Source organism: Epinephelus lanceolatus, chromosome 17 (assembly GCF_041903045.1).
Source record: "Epinephelus lanceolatus isolate andai-2023 chromosome 17, ASM4190304v1, whole genome shotgun sequence".
Taxonomy (NCBI): Eukaryota; Metazoa; Chordata; class Actinopteri; order Perciformes; family Serranidae; genus Epinephelus; species Epinephelus lanceolatus.
Window position 1 is genome coordinate 21,754,638 of NC_135750.1, and position 19,959 is coordinate 21,774,596.

Genomic DNA, 19,959 nt, shown 5'->3' on the forward strand with positions numbered 1-19,959 from the left:
GTGTGGTATGAATCAATTTGATGCAAAATGTTAGCAGGTGAGAATTTTCCATTTTTATTCGCCACGCTACTGCTGTGTTAAGGCATTAAATCTCCCTTGTTTTTAATCTTCATACAACTATTTCCAACACTTTTTTGTATATGCCACATCCTCATTCATATAGCCTTTCCTCTCTCTGACAGCAGCCTTTTTACCTTACCTTTGAGTGTGAACATTTTGAGCAGGTAAATGCACTAGTGATGCATCAAACCACTGTGTTCGTATGAAGCATAGAGAGACCTTAAAGATGATACGACTCAAGACTCGTTTTTGTGTACCTGTTGGTGTTTGTATAAGTTGTCAAATACCAGGAAACACATCTGGGCCCACCTTAAACTTTTGTTTGCGATTATTCAGCTGAATGTACAGGCGATGGGGTCCATTCCAGTTCCCGTAAACGATGTCTGTCTTGCCGTCACGGTTGAAGTCTGCCAGAGCCACCCCTCTGCCATGCTGCATGGGGTCCTCCACACCTACAGGTGCAAGGTAAATACACTTATACCTACTTTGTGTATTGTTTTTGCAGGGTGTCTAGAATTAACTGATCTTAGGCTATGATTTGTTTAAGTGTACATGTTCCTCTCACCAGCCTGCTGCGCCACATCAGTAAAAGTTCCATCTCCATTGTTCCTGAACAGGAAGTTGGGTCCGTACTCATTGTCACAAAACACATCGGACAGGCTTTGACTGACAATCGGACCCGCCACGACACCTCGCCCCCCTGCACAAACGGAGACAAAGAGATGAGGTTTAAAGGTAAGAGAAAATTTGTCAGTTAAAAAGAGGGTGAACAGACTGTTTTAGAAGAAAAAATGAAGCATGACAGGTGAAACAACAGAGAGAACAGAGGCAGAGAGATCAGCACCATAACAAAAGTGAGCGGCAAGAGATCATTACTGTCTTTCCAGGCCATTTCCTCTGGGGCAGGTCTTTCTGCTGACACAGACACCAACTCTGATGGGCCACACACACACACCGACACTCAGATAAACACACCTAGGCGTAAGTGCAAACAAATACAAAGACGCGACACACGCTGAGAATCTTCTACGTTAACCAAAAGCTAACAGTAATTTCCTTATGAAAAGATCTTTGCAACTGTTCAATACGCTCTCAGTATCACCCCAGGATTTTCCAATGACATTCTATAAAGTGAAGTGTCTCACTAAAGTGTCTCATCTGAGACCAGCGGAATCTAATTATGGAGTTGAAAGGGCTGTGATTGCCCTTCCAGTATGCAGAGTCAGTGCTGTGAGTCAGGACTCACTCCTGATTTACTGGCCCGCTCCATCAGTCCAGACAAATATCACTCGCCCCCTATGGCCATAAACCACTAACGTCTCTCCAGAGATATGTAACCATTAGATATACAACTTCACTGCCTGTCCCTCTGCTCTGATTAATGGCAGTTTGATGACAAAGCCATCCACCGTACATCATTCACAGTGATTCTGGGCCAGCTCACCCTGCCCCTCTGGTGGCTTAGATGACATTCTGCATGTAAAAAGATTCGCGGATGATGAAGATTGATTCTGTTATGCTCAAACACAAAGTCGTCTCCCATTTCCAAAACTTACTCAGACATCAGCGTCAAGGACTTTTCAGTGGTTACAAGCGAGGGACCGCAGAGGCAGCGCTGTTATCAAAGAAACAAATCACGGTGAAATCATTCATTTTGGCATTTATTGTTCTCCTCTTCTATACCAAAACAAGTATCCATCACAGGGTTAAGTGAAGTGTTGATCCAAGCCAGGGAAGGGAGCTGAGGTGCAATGATGAATTTCAGTGCTGCTTGTGAGGTAAAGAATCTATTTCAAGGTCATTCATTCAGTTTCAGAAGCATTTAAATGGCAGCTCAAATCTTTATTTTCCCACATGAGCTTATGCAGCAAAGCAGCTTTAAGAACAATAAAACGCATTCAATATTTAAGACATCAGGAGGCATTAAAACCGTGAACATAATAAAAATACAACAAATGGTCAGTGAAATAAAAAAAAAAAACACTGCAGCAAATAGGATACAGCGCGAGTCTTAGATGGGATGTCAGAGCAGTGTTGGAGTGTAGTGAAACCAGTGGTTTAATTAAATTTTTTAGTAGCTTGCCACATTAATATTTGCAAAGTGATTTAAATAGTTAAATTACTTCTTTGCCATTTTTGTGTAGCACTGGCACTACACACAATTTTGAGCCATGAAAGGAAAGGGATAATTATGTATATTTATTTTGCCATTGCTTTTCTACTGTAGTTAAGCCCCTTTGACCACAATTAGTCAGGAGTATTGATTATTGCTATTTATTAATGAATGTTCAGAGAAATTGTTGCATGCTATTTTAGAAGTAACTTGGTTGCCTGAGTGGCCTTGCTTGGTGCAATACCCCCATTTGGACTCGAGTTTCTGAAGGCAGGTGTCTGACTAATGGACATTGAATTCAAAACCAAAGCAGACATTCCTTGCACTTTGCCATGAATAGTGGGGTATTTTTTTATTTTTCGGTTTATATACTCTAAAAAATTATTTATAGGGTTAGTGGATGACACTTAAAATTAGGAAATTTTTCAGCATAAAAAAATTATGTTTGTTTTATTAACATGTTTTAGTCAGTTGACAATGTATTTTAAGAAGCTGGTCAAAATCCAAAACATTTTTGAGTGGGGTGAAATTAAAATAAATAAGTTGGAGTATCTTAAATAAAACAGTTTGACCACTAAATAGCAAAACAACTTTTGGGTAAATATTAAGTTGGTTCAACATATGTTTTTCAAGGTCAAAGCAAATCATGTTGGTTGTACTAAATGAATTGATTTCGTCAGATTATAAAAGACTCAGGATTAACTCAATTTTTAAGTTGAACCAGTGCACATTTTTTGAGAGTATGACATTACCAAGTGGCCACTTTTTGCAATAAACTCTGTGGAGTGGCTTATTTTTGCTATTGGTATTATATTTTGTTGATTTCCTTGCACATTGTCAGTTTGATCATTCTTTACAGAGTAGTTAAAATTACATATTTTAAGTATGGTCACTTAAACAAACTAGATTTTGCCCTCAGGTAGCTTTGATGTTGTTCAACTTTTTCAGTGTGAAGTGCTTGGGAGCTTGCAGAGCTATGCTTTTAAAGCAGCTTCCCGTGCACTGTGTGAGAGGCATTTTATGGCATACATGCACATGGAATACAAGGGAACTGCCCATTGGTTCGACATCCCATTGTTCCGACCATATTAAACTCATTGTAACGAAGTCCGTTCCGAAATCATCATGATGCCCTGTGGTTAAGGTCTGGTTAGGTTTAGGCACAAAAACCACTTGGTTAGGGTCAGGAAAAGATCATGGTGTGGGTTAAAATGAAAAAGAAAGTGACAAACTCATAAGCCGTGAGTCTGCTCCGCCTCAAGCCGGTTGCGGCACACCATACGCCCTCCGCGAGCTGTTCAGCACCGCGGACAGTCGGACTAATGGGCTGTCGAACCAATGACATGGACCCGGAATACAACAGTTAACACCTAATTTTCAGAGGACTGTATCTTCCTTAAATGGATGGATTTGGCTTTTTAGGTGGTTTGTGGAAAGTTGCTTCTCACCAGTGATTTTGTTGGTCACTTACGTCCGCCTTACGAACCAATCAGTAGGGGGAGCAGGAAATGAATCTGTAAAATAACTCCAGCAACTTCCTGTCAACTTTAACAACATTTAACCTCTGCAGAAAACACAGTCTCTGTTTCCCTTTCTGGCATGTACAGTACTATGATCAGAATGACTGAGCTGATTTTGCTATAGTGACGTCAATGCACCTGTATTCACACCTTCTGACATCTGGGAGAACCACACCAGGCCGTGATAGATGCCATCTCTGGGCTGTTGAGCTGGTCTGATGTATGTGTCTGTCGCCCTTCGCCTTCGCTTCCCTGTGACTTTGACTGGAGTAAACAGCTGACAGGGCCAAAAGAGCCCACTAACACTTCTCTCTCTCTCTTTCTTCTCTCACCCTTACACTCATCATGTTCTTTCATCTTTTACTTTTTTTTTTTCTCTCTCTTGGCACCTCCCCAACTCTTCCTCACTCGCCTCCCATCTCACACCCTCTCTGTACTGAAGGCCTATATTTCAGACTCCATGGGTACAATGAGCACATGCTCCTCTGAGGATGTCTGTGTAAATCAGACTGAAGGTCCAGCAGTGCTGGATGATGGTCTATGTCACACACACACACTCACACACACACACAGAGTAATTTCTTCATACCCACCAGTGAACTTGTTGACTCCGGCCTGCTCTGCCACGTTGGAGAGGGCAATGACGCCCTGTGAAAGATCACTCGCTGCCTCATCCATTTCAATGAGAGCGTGAGGACCCACGTTGCCACTGGCATAGTTGGCTATATAGATGGCATAACGGCCTGTACCCTGGGGAAAAAAACAAATATGATTTACATAAATTAATATACTATACTTATATATTTAATATACTTTGCATAATTAGAACCTGGAACAGCATGCGTATCTGAGTTGATAAATAATTTGATGATTCTGCAAAACCCTTAAAGGCTCGTTTCACCCAATGTACAGAAAAAATACATATTTTTCACCTTCCCTTTGTGGTATATAGACACTTGCACAAATTTTTGAGATATCTGTCTTTTAGATTTCTTCTGCCACCCAGGTATAACGGAGGTCGATGGCTATTTAAACAATTCAATAGCAGCCTCTCTGTTTCTGCACAGAGAGGCTGCTATTGAATTGTTTAAATAGCAGCCTCTCTGTGCCTCTCTGTTTCTGCACAGAGAGGCTGCTATTTAAACAATTCAATAGTAGCCTCTCTGTGCAGAAACAGTCTTGGTTGCTCTGAATAAACCACAGACCTCAGTGTCCACAGTCTTTTTGGAGCTCCTTTTACCACAGTAATGAGGACACTGTTTTTGGAAAGACACATTGCTACTAATTGTTTTTAAATGTAATTATCTTACTGCTGTGCATTACAGTCAGAGATCTAAGACTAGTGATAACATGTTTTTATTTTATTTTTTTATTCATATTTGTATCTTAGGTAAATTGTCCCTTTAAAACATAGGGCTACTTCATCAATCTGGCCATTTAAATCTGCAATAATAGATTTTTATGGCCACTTGGGGGCAGTGGAAACAAGTTGTAACTTTTAAGTTGTAATAGTGAACTTTCAACACACTCTCACTCCGACCTCCTCACATATTGACGTTCACATACGACATAAAAGGTACCCTGGGTGCATTGTTTGCTGACGTTATGGGACACTGTGTCAAGTTCTGTCTGTTACATGCGTTGTCTTCTTTCAAGATACACTTCTGTTTTCACAGGAAATATACGTCGGTACTACACCGCAAATTTATGTTTTTTTTTTCCTCCAACAACTAATGCACATGCTTGGGTTTTGGCAACAAAAACACGTGTATAGATTTAGGAAAAAAGAGCACGGTTTGGCTTTAGAATCGGGACGTGAACGTCATTCTCTGGGGTGAAAGTCGATGTTTGTTAGACCTATCCACCACTTTCCCGCCATGTTTCCCTCTGTTGCCGCAGAGTGCTGTTAAACTGTAACAGCCAGGTGCGCCTTTTTCGTCGGTTTCTGACACCACAAGTCACTGCCCAAGCACTGGATTTCTATGACTTCGGAGTGAGACTGGGCTTCAGCTTTATGTAAACTGCTTTTAAAGCTGCTTATGTACACATCCAGCAGTTAAAGATCATCATTATTATCTGGAATCCTGTTTGTATCCACCTGTTAATGAAAGTCCAATATTCATTCTTTAAGCTCTGTTTTTGGTCTCTACCAACTCTTAAGGTAAAGAATCTCTCTCTTTATCTGCTAAATGCTCAACCACATATACTACTTCTGCAAAACCTAAGTAGGTAAACCTAAAAATGAAATTTTCTACCTAAGTTAATTTTAAAAAGAAAACAGAATGTGTTTAATGAGCAGAAAATTAGTTTATTTTGAAAAGACACAATACATGTAACAAGCTTAAATTGCCACGCCATCCCTGAATGACCAAAACTGATGCTAAAGTTTCATAGTTTGATGTGTAGGACCACTAACTAAGCATTTTGATTTGGTTAGAAAAAGAGCCTTTTCATTAAAACAGCTGCCTGCTGCAGCTGAAAACGTCACTGTGAGAGCAGTGAGAGTTAATCAAGACAGAGTTGCTGGCCAAACGGCTAAACAATGAGCTGAAACTCGCTATAAAGCTCTGTATAGCTGAGTGGAGCTGCAATGTTCACTGGATAATCCTCTGTATTCTTTATAACAAGCAACCTCTTTCAAATTTGTCACATTGTTTTCACATCCTCATTTGATATAGTGTTGAAAAACAATCAAAAAATCAATTATAGCTGCTGTAAGTAAAAAGCTGGGCATGTTTTAGTGAACTAAAACAGGATAAAATAGGTTACTGTAGCACCACAGTTATCCTTAAACTTTTTTTACTCTTTTCCTGTCTTGAATATTATTTCACCTTTTCCTACTCACACCCTTTTCTTTCCCCTTTATCTCCCTTTACCCTGTTTTCTACCCTTTCCACCCTCTCTCCCAGCCTCTCTCCCTGCTCCTTCCTCTGCCTCCCTTTGGAGATTAATTTCACACTCCATTATCAGTCAGAGTCCCTGCAGACACAAACTCACAGACGGAACCACACTAATAGACTACACACTGGATTTCAATGAGCTTTCCCACCAGGCCTAACATATTTCAATCAATACAAACACATGCACACATGCAAACACATACGCAGACACGCCATTTCACCACTTGTGTTAACTTTACTATATTTTTACAAGACAAGAAATGTAAATGAGCCTAGTTGATGTAAATGTCATGAAGCGTCACATTATGGTCTGCCGGGGTGGGAGGAGTGGGGCGCACTTACCCTCACACACACAGACACACTTGACGAAATGAGAATGAGCCACAGTGAAAGACCTGAAGGCCACTGGCAGTTACTTAACAAACTTAAAAGTCAACGATTTTTCAATAAGTCTTCACCCAAGGCTAATTTCTGTCACTGGAATTGGCATTGTGAAAAGTGTGACATGCCTGCCTGCAGAGACCACGCCGGTGCAGCAGGGATATGAGCCTGCACGCCCTTTACATGAGTCTTTACAGCTATCACTGAGGAGCCTGAATAATCTACCATCTCTAATGTAGCACTTTCATTTATTTTGTTTTCGGAGTGCTTTTTAAGAGCGCATTTCAATTATTCTGGCTTTTAAAAACCCACTTATTTTCAGAAGCTCCATCCCGCCTGCCAGATGCAAAGCAAACCGATCCATCAGCTCAACATGAGACCCCTCAATATGTCACCTTTATCAGTTTGTACAAGACTAATGATAGCATGTCACTTTCAAGGAGAATGGGAGGGATGGAGCGGTTGGGTGACTAATTACCCCTCTTTTTTTTTCTGAATGATAACACTTTATTTATGAATAAACAAGACGCTTTGGCCTATGTAACCGTCTGCCATTGTTCCGAATCTGCTCTAATAAAACTTGTTCAGCAATAGGAAAATGTATTCTGCTGGATCTAGCATGGAAGAACACACATCAGAGCTCTGGCTTCCTCTAAAAGCATTATGCCATTAAAAGCAGATATCTTTCCAATCGGTTTGGCAGCTGCACAACCTATCAGTGCTCACTGAGATGGGACTGTGGTTGAGAAAAAAAAAAAAATCTATTGTAATCCTTACTGTCCTCTTCCCACTATTACTTTCTTTATCCCGTCCCCTGATTGGAAGTGAGAACTGTATGCGTGTGCGTGAGATAAGAGACAAAGAGAGAGCGTGTCAGTCAGAGAGAGAGAAAAAGGAATAAAGGAGGTGGAAAGAGGGAGGAAAACAATAGGAGAGGGACTGAGAGAAAATGCTACAGGCAGAAAGCAGTAGTGTGCAGTCATCACTCCTCCCCTCGTACGATGTTCTATAAAACAAACGAGCCCTGGCTTCTGTAATTACACTGGTGCGATGGACAGAAGAGAGAAAATGGCACACCATTCCCCCAAATGAACTGTCATAGCACATGCTGAGAAGGGCGGCGTAGGCAGGGCATGAGTTATCACTGGTAAACAAACAGAGGCACCCATGCATGTACGCAGAAGACACTCTGGGGAGTTTGTGTGTGTGTGTGTGTGTGTGTGTGTGTGTGTGTGTGGTGTGGATCTGCATACACTCTACTCTGTGTGTTAGTGTTTGTGTGTGTGTGTGTGTGTGTGTGTGTGTGTGTAGTACCTTTCTGTCCACACAGGCCACTGAGCGCCCAGCCATACGGTTGGCCACATCTCTGTGTTCGTTAATGTCATCGTTCAGCAGATCTTCAAAGCGTCCATTACGGAACTTAAACAGCTTGTCAGAATATGTTGCCCGACCTTGATGCAGAGAGATGCAGAGTTCAGCAGAGGCAAAGATTGTGCGGGGAGTGAAGAGGTGTTATGCAATACAAGAACCGTGGGTGATTGGAAACACAAGAGGGCTGAAAGTGACCTCTATCATTTTTATAAAAATGAGCGAGGTGAGGCGTTGTAGTTTTGGCAGTGTGCACTCTGTAGCTCTCAGATTGATTAATAGCAGCACAAAGCTTATCTGTTATCTGATGAGGGCTCAGATGAGATAAGCTTAATATCTGCATACTGATTCTCCCGCTTTGTCTCCGTACAAGAGAGGAGGCACAACCCCTGTGTGAGCGTGTGCACATTTGTCAGTGTATTTTTGTGAAAGTGTATCCGTGTGTGTAAAAGCATGTACTGTACCAGAGAAGGCGTTATTGGTGTTGAGGACATAAATCTCCTCCCGACCGTCTCCATCGATGTCACACGCTGTCACTCCGATGGCATTGCCTTGACGGTCTCTCAGGGCGTAGAAAGGGGAGCTACGGTTGTCGACAGCGATGTTGACAAGCCTTTTCTTCTGCTTGTCGTACTTTAACACCAGGTTTGGGCCGTTGTAGCTGTCAACAGGCAGCAAAGGCAAGCTGTTACAACTTCATTACATCAGACTGTCAGCAGGCATTTTGAAGACTAAATCATGGAGTGCCATTTTTGTTCTACAATTCATGAGTAGAGACTACTGATGTTGCCTAAACATCCTGAAAACAGTATTTAGGTCTCTTTATTTATAGAAGACCCTAATGAAGATTCTGTTATGCAGAATTCTGTAAAAGTGGATTTTAAAGCCCCTGAGAACTTAGTTTCAATCTTAAAGGGACAGTTCACACCAGAATCGAAAGTGCATATTATACCTCTTACAGTCTAGATTGTTTTGGCGTGCTTTGCTGAGTGTTGGAGGTATCAGCCATAGAGATGTCTGTCTTCTCTCTAATATAATAGAACTAGATGGCACTCGGCTTGTGGTGCTCAAACTGTCAAAAATACTTTTGAAGAACTCAACAGCAATGTCTCTTTCCAGTAATCATGACCTGGTCATTCAAGAGAATCCACAGACCTTCTTGTGAGCAGTTTCATGTGGGAACTATTTTCTTCCTATGGAACTACACCCACCAATCGTATTAGCACGCAGAAGGAAGCATTCATCTACTGCTAGCTCACTGAGCACCACTGAGCTAAGTTTAGCCAAGGAGGATGCCATTAATGTTAATATCTCATGCTGTCACAAGCACTAGCCTCTTGTTCATCAGTAGATGCCATGGATGTATGAGGCGTTGGTGTTGGAAGTGAGGCCCCATTCATACCTATAAAACTCAGTGGCATATGAACCTTCCTGGTTGTGAAAAATCCCCGAATCTTCTGCAGCATTTGGCCCACAGACAATGCGCAATAGAAAATTGGCTGGCCCAGTATTTTATTTGCATTTCAGCCCTCAGCTAATTAGAATTGGGATAAAATGATTTAATCATGCATCGTAATGTTATCAGACAGAATGGATCAATTCTGATAGTGAAACAAGTCACTTTAAGGGGGTTGTAACGCTCAAAAAAATGGATTCACTGATTTACAGACATCACTGTCCCAATGTAAGTCAATGGGAAAAAGTATTTTTGGGCCCAGTGGCATCATATGACAAACCCAGAAGTTGTACTCGAGTTTGGACACTCTGTCAAGTTGGCCTCAAAGTCTTGCACGCTTCCTGAGGGTCTCATAGCTGATACATTTGGTGGGTGTAGTTCGGTAGGAAGAAAATAGTTCCTACATGAAAGTGCTCACAACAAGGTCTGTGGATTATCTTGAGTAACCAGGTCATGATTACTGGAAAGAGACAATGCTGTTTTTCAAAAGTTTTTTTTTTTTTTGGCGCTTTGAGCACCACAAGCAGAGTGCAATCTCACTCCATTACGCTGGAGAGAAGGCAGACATCTCTATGGCCAATATCTCCAACACTCTGCAACTCACATCAAAATAATCTAGACTGATAAATAGCACTACGCAGGTTAGATGAAAAATATGTATTTTTGATTTTGGGGTGAACTGTCTCTTTAAGTATTTCCCTATAAGTTAAAAATTCATGAATAAATATGTGTGTATTTATTAAGAGTATGTTAATCTGCTACACAGGACTGTGTGGTTGACAGTGGTCTGGCAACGTGAGCAAATAATCCACCAAATGTCTTAATTAAAATAAACAAAACTTGGCAGAAATGTTTGTGGAAGATGACTTTATTTACAAAAAGAAGTTGGCTGAGTAAATAAGTATACAGAGCCTTTGCAGTTACCATTCTGCATCTTTTACAACCAGTGTAGATTTTTTTTAATTGGCATAATTATAACCTAATTTAACAACTAATTCTAGATTTTCTTCAGGGTATCAATTAAATCAGTCTTTCTGTCACTGCACCAGGAAAAGATGAAGCAGCAGCTTTCAGTCAAAATCTAATTTTGCCTAAATATTTAGATTCCAAAAACACCAAGCAGAATCACATACCTTTTCTTTTTTACTCTACCTACTGCAGCTGCCCTTACAAATTAGGCACATACTCTTGTGTGGACAATGCATACAACTGGGACATACTACTTTGTCATAACATTGCACCTTGAAGTTTGACCCTCTTACTCATATACATGTCGCGAGCCATAGCATGTAATTTTAAGTAAAAAAAAGAAAATGTATGTAATTTGGAGAGCAGCAGATCTAAAAGTTTTCACGTCACGTTTCCTTGGAGATACAACAAAACGCTAGTTTAAACTTACGTTATAATTGCATACAGTGTAGATTGTGATTGATTGATTATAGTCATTGCAGCTTCTGTCAGCTTTTAATGAGCCGTCATGTGTCTGTGACTCAGTCAATGTGACGTAGCTTCCGCCTTGCAGAGGATTGTGGGTCAGAACAGCAAGAAAAGCATGCTGACTTTCTAATACAAAATGTGATCTTATGTAGTAGGACATTCTGGTATTTTTGGAGGACAAATATCTGATCTATCAGCACTTTAAACACTTTTCTCTGTCGTGACTGTTGACATGGCCAAACAGTCTGATTATGAGCGACTTGTCAAACAGAAGTGGGACCACAGTGACTTTACATGACTTGTCCCTTCTTCATCTATTATAATAATAGTGTAATGCACTTTGCCATGCTTTACTGAAGTACTGATGGTCACTGTAGTCTAAACTAAAACTCTCTCTGCTATCATCCTGACATCCTCTATGAGGTTTGCTGATGTCCTCCTGTCCAGGATACCTGCTGAATATGGTGCCTTGGCTAAATGACATTTATTAAGCAGGGTCATTTCAGTCCATCTATATTCTGTTAAGCATTGGGAAATTCAGTGCTGCTCCACTGGGTAGAGGCAGGCTTGCCAAACTGTTCCCATCAATGGCACTCTATCCAATCACATCCATTTTCATCAGCTGAGTGAGCTCCAGGCACCCTTACCGTCTCTCGCCTTTTAGTCTTTGCCTTTGCCTTCAACCTTTAGCTTGGAAAATGACAGTGTACTTGTATTTAAGTGTCTGATTTAGAGTTAGGTATCTAACTGTGCAAAACGAAAAACATATTTGTGCCTGTAACACTGTGAGAAGAGCAAGGGTGCATTCTGGATTTAGAGTTCACAAAGTTTTACACAACCTGCCTCCCCCCTTTCTCACCCAGCTACAAACATCTCCAGGTCTCCATCCCCGTCCACATCAGTGACAGCCACGCCGTAGTTGAGCTGGGTGGGGTTGTTGTCATAGTCGGGAGGAAGGACGGTCTTGGTTATGGCTGAGAACATGGGCTCTGATCGCTGAGCCGAGGAGATGGCAGGCAGGAACAAAACCAGCCACAACAACATCCTCACCTAAAGGGAAAAACACACTGTTTGCAACAGCTGAATTTGACAAATGTTACTGTCAGAGCTGTTCGTCTTTTCTGCTGCTTCTGCCACTTTTGCTCAAATGCATTTTTCAGGGGTGCAAAGGTGCAGCAATAATATGTTTGAACAAAGCTGCTGCACATCTGTAGAAAAACATCACAATTCCAATCCAGCAAATTCACACAACACTTCCACTGAACAGCAGCACACGTTTGCCTTGGCAGCTGAGGCAAATGAGAATGAAATAAAAACTGTAAGTCATACACTTGCAAACTGCAACACATGCCCTTGCTGCTAATTCCCCAAGTCCATCGTGGGGCAACAACAGCGGGTCGTTGGCAGGGCTTTCTCCTATACTCAGACATAAAGATGAAGATATACCACCGCAATCAGCAGCGCTCTGCAGGGTTAGATCTGAACGACCGATCACAGGCAGACGGGCTGAGGAATCACAGGACAGAAAATCCATACGTGGAGCAGGGCATTAGCCAGAGGCCGAGTGAACACAGAGGAAACCAATACGACCTGATATAACAGACCTGAGGCGCTGCTTCCTCAGAGACTGTGACCAGCTCTAAATTGGGAAAGCTTTTTTGGATCAAGGGGCCGTGTGATGCACAAGTGTCCTTTTAGTGGCTAGTAGATAAAAGGTGAGCATAGAGGAATTGATCCAATCGACCTGTGAAGTGCAGACAGGTAGAGTTGGGCTTTCTGATGCTCTGACTGAAAAGAGAAGAGAAATATGACTAAGGGGAGAAAGTAAAGGTCACCTCATTAAGGCCAAAATAAAGCACTCATCACCAACAACACAGCAAGACTTTCCACACGCAACACACACACAGTCACACTAAATGGTGTTTACAAGCTGACAACTTGATTTGCTCTGCCTGTGGATTTATGAACGCAGCCCTCGTCATAGCGCCCATTCCATCTGAGCCGTTCCCATCTCTGCTGCAGATTCTCCCTTTCTTCTCTGAGTGTCCAGGTGATGTATGGCTCTTTAACATCTCCCTCAACAATTCAATTTAAGATAAAACCGCATTGCCGTTTGAGTAATACTCTCAAGAGCACATCGGCAGGGAGAGGAAGCACCTCCGCTGACACCTGCAGAAATATGGCCAGGGCTAATGCTAGCTCTGCTGGCAGGCGGCACAGCGATAACGCTGGCTGGAGAGCTGGTAGCGGTGTCGACTGTGGCTGTTACCAACAAGGGTTAATTAACAACACCGGGAGCTCAAGATGAGGCAGTTTCTCCACATTAGAGCAGGGTGTAGTGACAAATGGGCTGAGCTGTTTCACACCACAGAGGGACGCTTTACCAACTTGCTCGTATACTCCATGTAAGATAGGGGCAGGGAGCTATAAATTAAAAAGGAGGAGGAAAAGGAAAGTTGAAAAGTAAAAAGAAAAGTGTGGTGACAAAGAGTGCACTCTTTTTGGGGAGTATTTTATGTGAAGATGCACTTGGAGAATCCTTTAAAAAATGGAAAACTAGAGAACAAAACCACTGCTTTTTAGATAAAACAGTCACAGGTGGGCTGCTGAACTTTAATGTCCATACAAATGAGGATAAAATATAAGACAGGGCTTTAGTCCCATGATACTGCAGCATATTTCAGCTGAACACCAGTCTGACAATGGAGAAAAAGTATATTATTCCCAGTAATTCTGTATTATAATAGCCACACTAAGTAATAACTGGATAGAAGAGGGATGTAGAAAAAAGACAGATTGAAATCATTTGGGACCGGCCTGATAAAATGGTGGGGCACTACATTATCCAGTCAAGGACATGCAGTCGCTTCGCCCCGCATCCACTGCAGTAAAAGCCAAGAAACCCGAGTTGAGTCGCCAAGTAAAAGTTGCAATGTGACTTTTCCATGAGCGAGGCTCCACAAAACAATCATTGGGGTTTTTAAGGATCTGCAGGGTCAACAACAATCCCCGCTATAAGAATAGGAAGCATCAAATAAAGTCATTTGTCGTAAAACAGCCATGAAATAGCACGGGGAGAAAAAAAATTGTCGTTTGAAGCAGAGAAATGTTTTCGATTTGGTTATTTATGTTGGCATTAAGAGGCCATTACCACAGCGTGCAACATCAGCATGTGCCTTCTGGAGCGTTCAAGCCCGAGCTCTGATCCTGATAACACTGCGACAAAGAGCCAGCAACATCTTCAGTTTCAAACACTTCTCCAGAGGCTCTTCTCTGTGAAGGACACCCTCACTGCAGAACTCACACACACACACACACACACACACACACACAAAGTGCTCTACCAGTCCCACTGAATTACACTTAGCAGTCCTTCTGAGAAATCAACAATTGCTTTTAATTTTAAGCTCCAATTCATCCATCATTTACCACAGTGGATATCAGACAATAAAACACCCCACTCCAATGCACACACACACTGCAAAAACTCACCATAACGCTTCATCTGCTTTACAGCAACACACTCATCATATCATATATATTAAAACATTTTATGAAATACTGTCGTCATGAAAACAATTTTGACAGTTAGAGGAGTGTTTATAGAAAGTAAAGTCTCTTGAATGCATCACATATATGATGCATAATGAATAACTTCTAAATGTATAATAATAATTATTATAATTGTAATTTATATATCTGTAATGTAATATACATGTAATTAGATAAAATGCACAACTCTAAATGACTATAAAGCAAAAAGCAACTAATTTAAAACAAGAAACTGTAGAAAAACAGCCAAAGAAATGTGCAACCATGACAGAAACCTTTTTAAAACATGAATTATATGCTGCATTAATTAATCTATTGTCTTTCTTTTACTATCTGCTCATCGGCAGGTTTTTAATCCACTTTGTGTAGCAGTTTTTAATCCTTTGCATTCACTGCAGCCGATGATAAAACAGTATAATCTAGCATCTCAATCTGGAGTTATTATTTGCTCTAAACACAAAGTTGCAGTCAGATCCGGCTGCACATCAACTTTCTATCGGCTCTGTGTCTGCAGCAGATCCCAGCGGAGCGCTACAGTCATCCTGAAGCCAGAGCAAAGCAGCAGCAGCTTTAACATCACCAAGCAAACTCAGGTACTCACAGATGCAGAGACGCTCGGAAACTCCGACAAATCCTCCAGCGATTGACAGCCCGGAGAGACAGAAAGAAAAGAGGGGGAGGGAGAGGAAGAAGGAAATACAGTCAGCTAATTGCGCGCTCAGATGCCGCAGTTATCTCAAGGGTTTTTCCCACTTATTCCCTTTACACAACTTCCAAAAGATTTGCTTTATGAAATCACTTGTGTGATATTTGAGCCAATGGGCACGCGGCTTGGGAAATATTTAATCACGGAGCCAATGAGGGAGCTGGGAAGCGGTGGGTGGGCGTGTCCCCTGGTGCTCATTATTATGTGGCAGCGGGACGCAGCTGGGATGGGGATGCGGAGCCTCCTCGGTCCAGTTGGGATGCTCTGACTCCTGCTCCATGCACGTGCGACCATGTATTCAGATTTATCTTTATTAATTGTGTTATTAATGTGTTGTCTTGTACATGTGGACGGGCTACTGCAGTTTAAGTAATAGTTTTATTTACCATATATCATATTTACTTAAATGGTGCCCACAAGCAGATTAATCCTGATATTTTCCCCAATTAATTTAATTTAATTTAATTTAACTTTATTCTTTTTTTACTTTATTTTATCATTTAAAATAAGGAATACCTAATTATTAATTCATGCTTCAGCGATAGATATCAGATCACCGTAACTTAAGGTCAGAAGTCATAAGGGTTTTCTTGGGTAAAATCCTCATGCATATGCAACCTGTGTTCTTTATATCATCAGTAATGTTTGAGCAGTCACTCCATACTCCATGCGCTCTTATCTCTTGAACTCTGGCCCCACCCTGCAAACACTGCGGCTTGTAAACAAAGCATCCAGCAGTCAATTCATGGACACAAAATGTTTATTTTTGTCCTCAAAAATTCACTTTTATATGTGAATGTACTCACTTAAATAGACAAAAACAATATTTTGGCCGTTTTAGGTTTTGAGTTTGATGTATCCATGGCCTGACTAGAGAAGTAATTAAAGTAATTAAATGCACATAAATAAAACAGTTTTATGGTATCTAAAGAGAAGCAGGGAGCTGTTTCAGCTCTTTGAGGAGCAAAGGGAATAAAGCAGCAGCACATTTGCATAGAGCAGAGTTACAAGCACAAATAGCAAATGAGCCTCAAAAATGAATAATTCTTTCTTAGCGTGATGAGCAGAAAGTTAGTGTTTTGTCTCATAGTAGTCACAAGTGTGTGTGTGGTATGTGTGAGGGAGGGAGAAAGAGAGAGAGAGTTTGCAGGTTTACTGCTGCCAGATGTATAATTCTTATGTCATGCTCCACTGAGTCCAGCCTCCCAGAGACCCCCAATGAAATGAGTTGTGTGTGTGTGCGTGTGTGAGTGTGTGTGTTGGTGTGTGTGCATGTGCACAGCCTGGTGAAATGAGATGTTCACATCCCAAGGACGTCTCCCACCATAATTTAAACTCACTGGTGCTGGAAGACTTCAAACTGAAAGTGCTGAAGTCATAAAGCAGTGCACTTCTGTCTTTACTGTTATTGTCTGTGATCTACTGGTGTAAATCCACAGGCAGGTGGCTGTGACTCAAACAATGCAAATACTATGACAGAAATGTTAAGCGTCTCAATGCTGTGATTACTGCATATTGTCTCCGGGCTATAAAATTATTTTAAAGACCCAAAGTCAACTCTACTTTTACTTATTTTGATGGCTCTGGTGTTGCAGTTTATCACCTTGATTTACAGGTTGCAGAGTCCTCTGACACGGTCGCAAAATGTGAAGGGTTAGAGAAAGAGAAAACCCTCCAGGCTTGACGTACTGCAGCGCATGATACCCTCAGCTATTTACACCCTGATCTACAGTCTCTCACAGCATAGACCAGAGTGTTTTTATTTATGAGGGGACAAAGAGACATCTATCAGCACTCAGCTGAAGCCAGTGACAGTGTGTAGTGTGACTTTGAGGCGGAGAGTGAATTGTATTCCTTCCCTCGGGGCAGGCTGGGACAAATCCCAGACAAGATGTTGTGGTTTGTGGCTCTCTCCGCACACTTATCCAGCGCTTCTCACCACCTTATTTCACCCTCACCCGTCGCCAAGGTCGTGCCACCCCTCCTTCCTTAGACGCAATGATCTTAAAATAGAGCGTCTTTAAGAGAAGATGAGGAATGTAGAAAGCTCAAGGGAAGAGTGGGGAAGGGAGGGGTTTTTACTACAGCATGAAGAAATGTCCCCTTTCCTCTTTAGGGGCTGTTGAAAGATGTATAGTGCTACAGCATCATGATGAATCCCCTCCGCGGTGGATAGGAGAACACTTCTCATATCATTAAGCTTTAGTAATGGTCCCAATGCTGCGTCCCCTCTGGCAGGGTTGCCTGGCGTTCACTCCTCTGGCTAACAGGCCTGCAGGCTACCGACAGAGACCTCAGATAGCCTATAGCTGAGCGAGAGTCAGTCTCCTGGAGCTGCTACATCCAAAATGTATTCTTATCAATTCAATATAATATGTGAAGCTTTAATTCTCCACAAAGAAATGTAGCTCTTTAGTTTTAGCTCTTTTAAAATTATATACCAGAGGTGTCAAACTCATTTTAGTTCACGGACCACCTACAGCTCATTTTTTATTTCAAGTGGGCCAGACCAGTAAAACCATAACATAATAATCTATAAATAGCGACACCTTCACATATTTCTTTCTTTTAGTGTAAAGAAGTACATCCTGAAAATGTTCATCCATTTACGAAAGAGATGCTGAACAGCCTGCGATATCTCAAGAAAAATAAGTGAAATCAGTCTCAGTTTTTCCACATTTATTCAGTCTCACTGTCATCACATTTTTTCCATACATTTCCACTCCTGTGTAGTACTGCTGGCCACACCAAACCAAAGTGTAAGGTATTGAGGCAGCATGTTATGTTATCCTCTGCCTTGCAAGCCATTTACAAATCAAAAGTTTGGGCAATTGCTTAGCAACCACCTGCAACATTTTAAGTTAATGTCTGGTATAGATTCTTTTGTATTGAAGCTGCTGATCGACCAGTGGTTCTCTAATGGTTTGCTGTGAGGCCAGTCCAGGTGTGCCATGGGATTTTGTGATAAACACACATTATTATTACAATATTCAACTGGGCCTGTACATAAAGTTATGAATAAATGCTTAATTGACTGTATCAGAATGTTGTGTGCACCCATTTCTTAATAAAGAGTTGAATTCTAGCAAAAAAAAAAAAGTAATTTGATTTACTTTGATTTAAAATACCTTCACGGGGAACCTATTAGTCGCTGTTTGTGTGCGGGAATTTGTGAGTGTGCTACACATTAAAAATCCTGATTTGCAGCCAGTGTGAGGGATGATAACATTTAAAAGGAGAAAGCTGTGAGTGGGACAATGGGTCGATTTATTGTACAGAGCAAAATACAACAAAGCACCAGAGAAGATGACCTACCACCAAAAGAAAAGAGAAAAAAACTGTTTGTAAGAAGTATCATGAAAGCTACCTGTCTTTTTTTTTAATTTTATTGTCTTCTGTTGTGATAAGAGTGATAGCATACGTTATAGACATGATATAAATACAGGTGTGCCTTGAGATTTTGGCTTGCCCTGGTGTGCCTCAGGCACAAAAAGTTTGAAAATCACTGTGACTGACGATATTTATCTTTAAATATGACCACAATACGTATTCACTGTTTTTTCAGACATCTGAATTTGGTTCAGAGTGGAATCACCTCTGAAGCAGCATTTTACATGACTCACTGTTAAACTTGCTCCTCAAACGTAGCCCCTCCTACCCTCACAAGTGCATCAATAATAGATGCGCAAAGTCAACGAGTGGGCCAACCCAGTCTCACTCCGAAGTTGTCGAAATCCGGCACCTGGCCAGTGACTTGTAGCATCAGTCACTGACAAAAAAAGCCGTCCTTTAATGTCGGCATGATACGCAGCCAGTCGCAGTTGTAGTTCAACGGCACTCGGCGACGTCAGGGGGAAACGCGGCAGGACAAGAATGAAAGTTAAGACAACCAACACACCCAGGATACCTTCACATCGTATCTGGAATGTAGAACATGGCAGGTCCATGACCAAACGTCGATTTGTGACAAAGTCAGAGTGAAAATGTGTTGAGTGGGCCGGCTGGGACTCTTTAGCGGGCCGGTTTTGGCCTGCAGTCTTTATGTTTGACACCCTGTTCTATCCTCTCATATGACATAAAATTAAAGCTTATTTTTAATGAGCAGCTCAAACACTTGGTTGACAAAGCACACACACAGACAGAAACCTCGCTCCTTTATCTGTGTGAAATGTCACATGAGAAATCGGTAGAGTGAGTGCCCCTATAAATGTAACCAAAGATCCTCATAGCGAGCACTTTTTAAGAAGTGGTATTTCTCTCTGTAGCTATTTGAAGCTGGCAGGTTGAAAAATATCATGGAGGAAAATAAATGGTGTGATCTGTTTGCTGTGGGAAAAGTGGAAAGTGAGTCCATTTTGTCCTGTTGTATTACATCACAACTTAAGTCTACTTTGCCTCTAGACTTTTAAATCTGTTTTGATGGTTATTAATATGCTTAACTGGTAATTTAGGAGTTTTGTCATAAG

At 41.4% G+C, this 19,959-nt stretch overlaps 1 protein-coding gene across 1 annotated transcript in view; it reads right to left on the reverse strand.

The window, feature by feature from the left end:
* crtac1b (cartilage acidic protein 1b) overlaps positions 1–15,541 on the reverse strand; it is a 34,148-nt gene extending 18,607 nt beyond the window's left edge. The window contains exons 1-7 of the mRNA XM_033612461.2: positions 15,389–15,541; positions 12,095–12,285; positions 8,807–9,003; positions 8,289–8,425; positions 4,287–4,443; positions 626–760; positions 370–512 (exon numbers count right to left, since the gene is read on the reverse strand). Coding sequence (XP_033468352.1) covers positions 370–512; positions 626–760; positions 4,287–4,443; positions 8,289–8,425; positions 8,807–9,003; positions 12,095–12,279 — 954 coding nt within the window. The 5' untranslated portion in view covers positions 12,280–12,285; positions 15,389–15,541. The remainder of the gene's footprint in view (positions 1–369; positions 513–625; positions 761–4,286; positions 4,444–8,288; positions 8,426–8,806; positions 9,004–12,094; positions 12,286–15,388) is intronic.
* Positions 15,542–19,959: the final 4,418 nt, after the last annotated feature.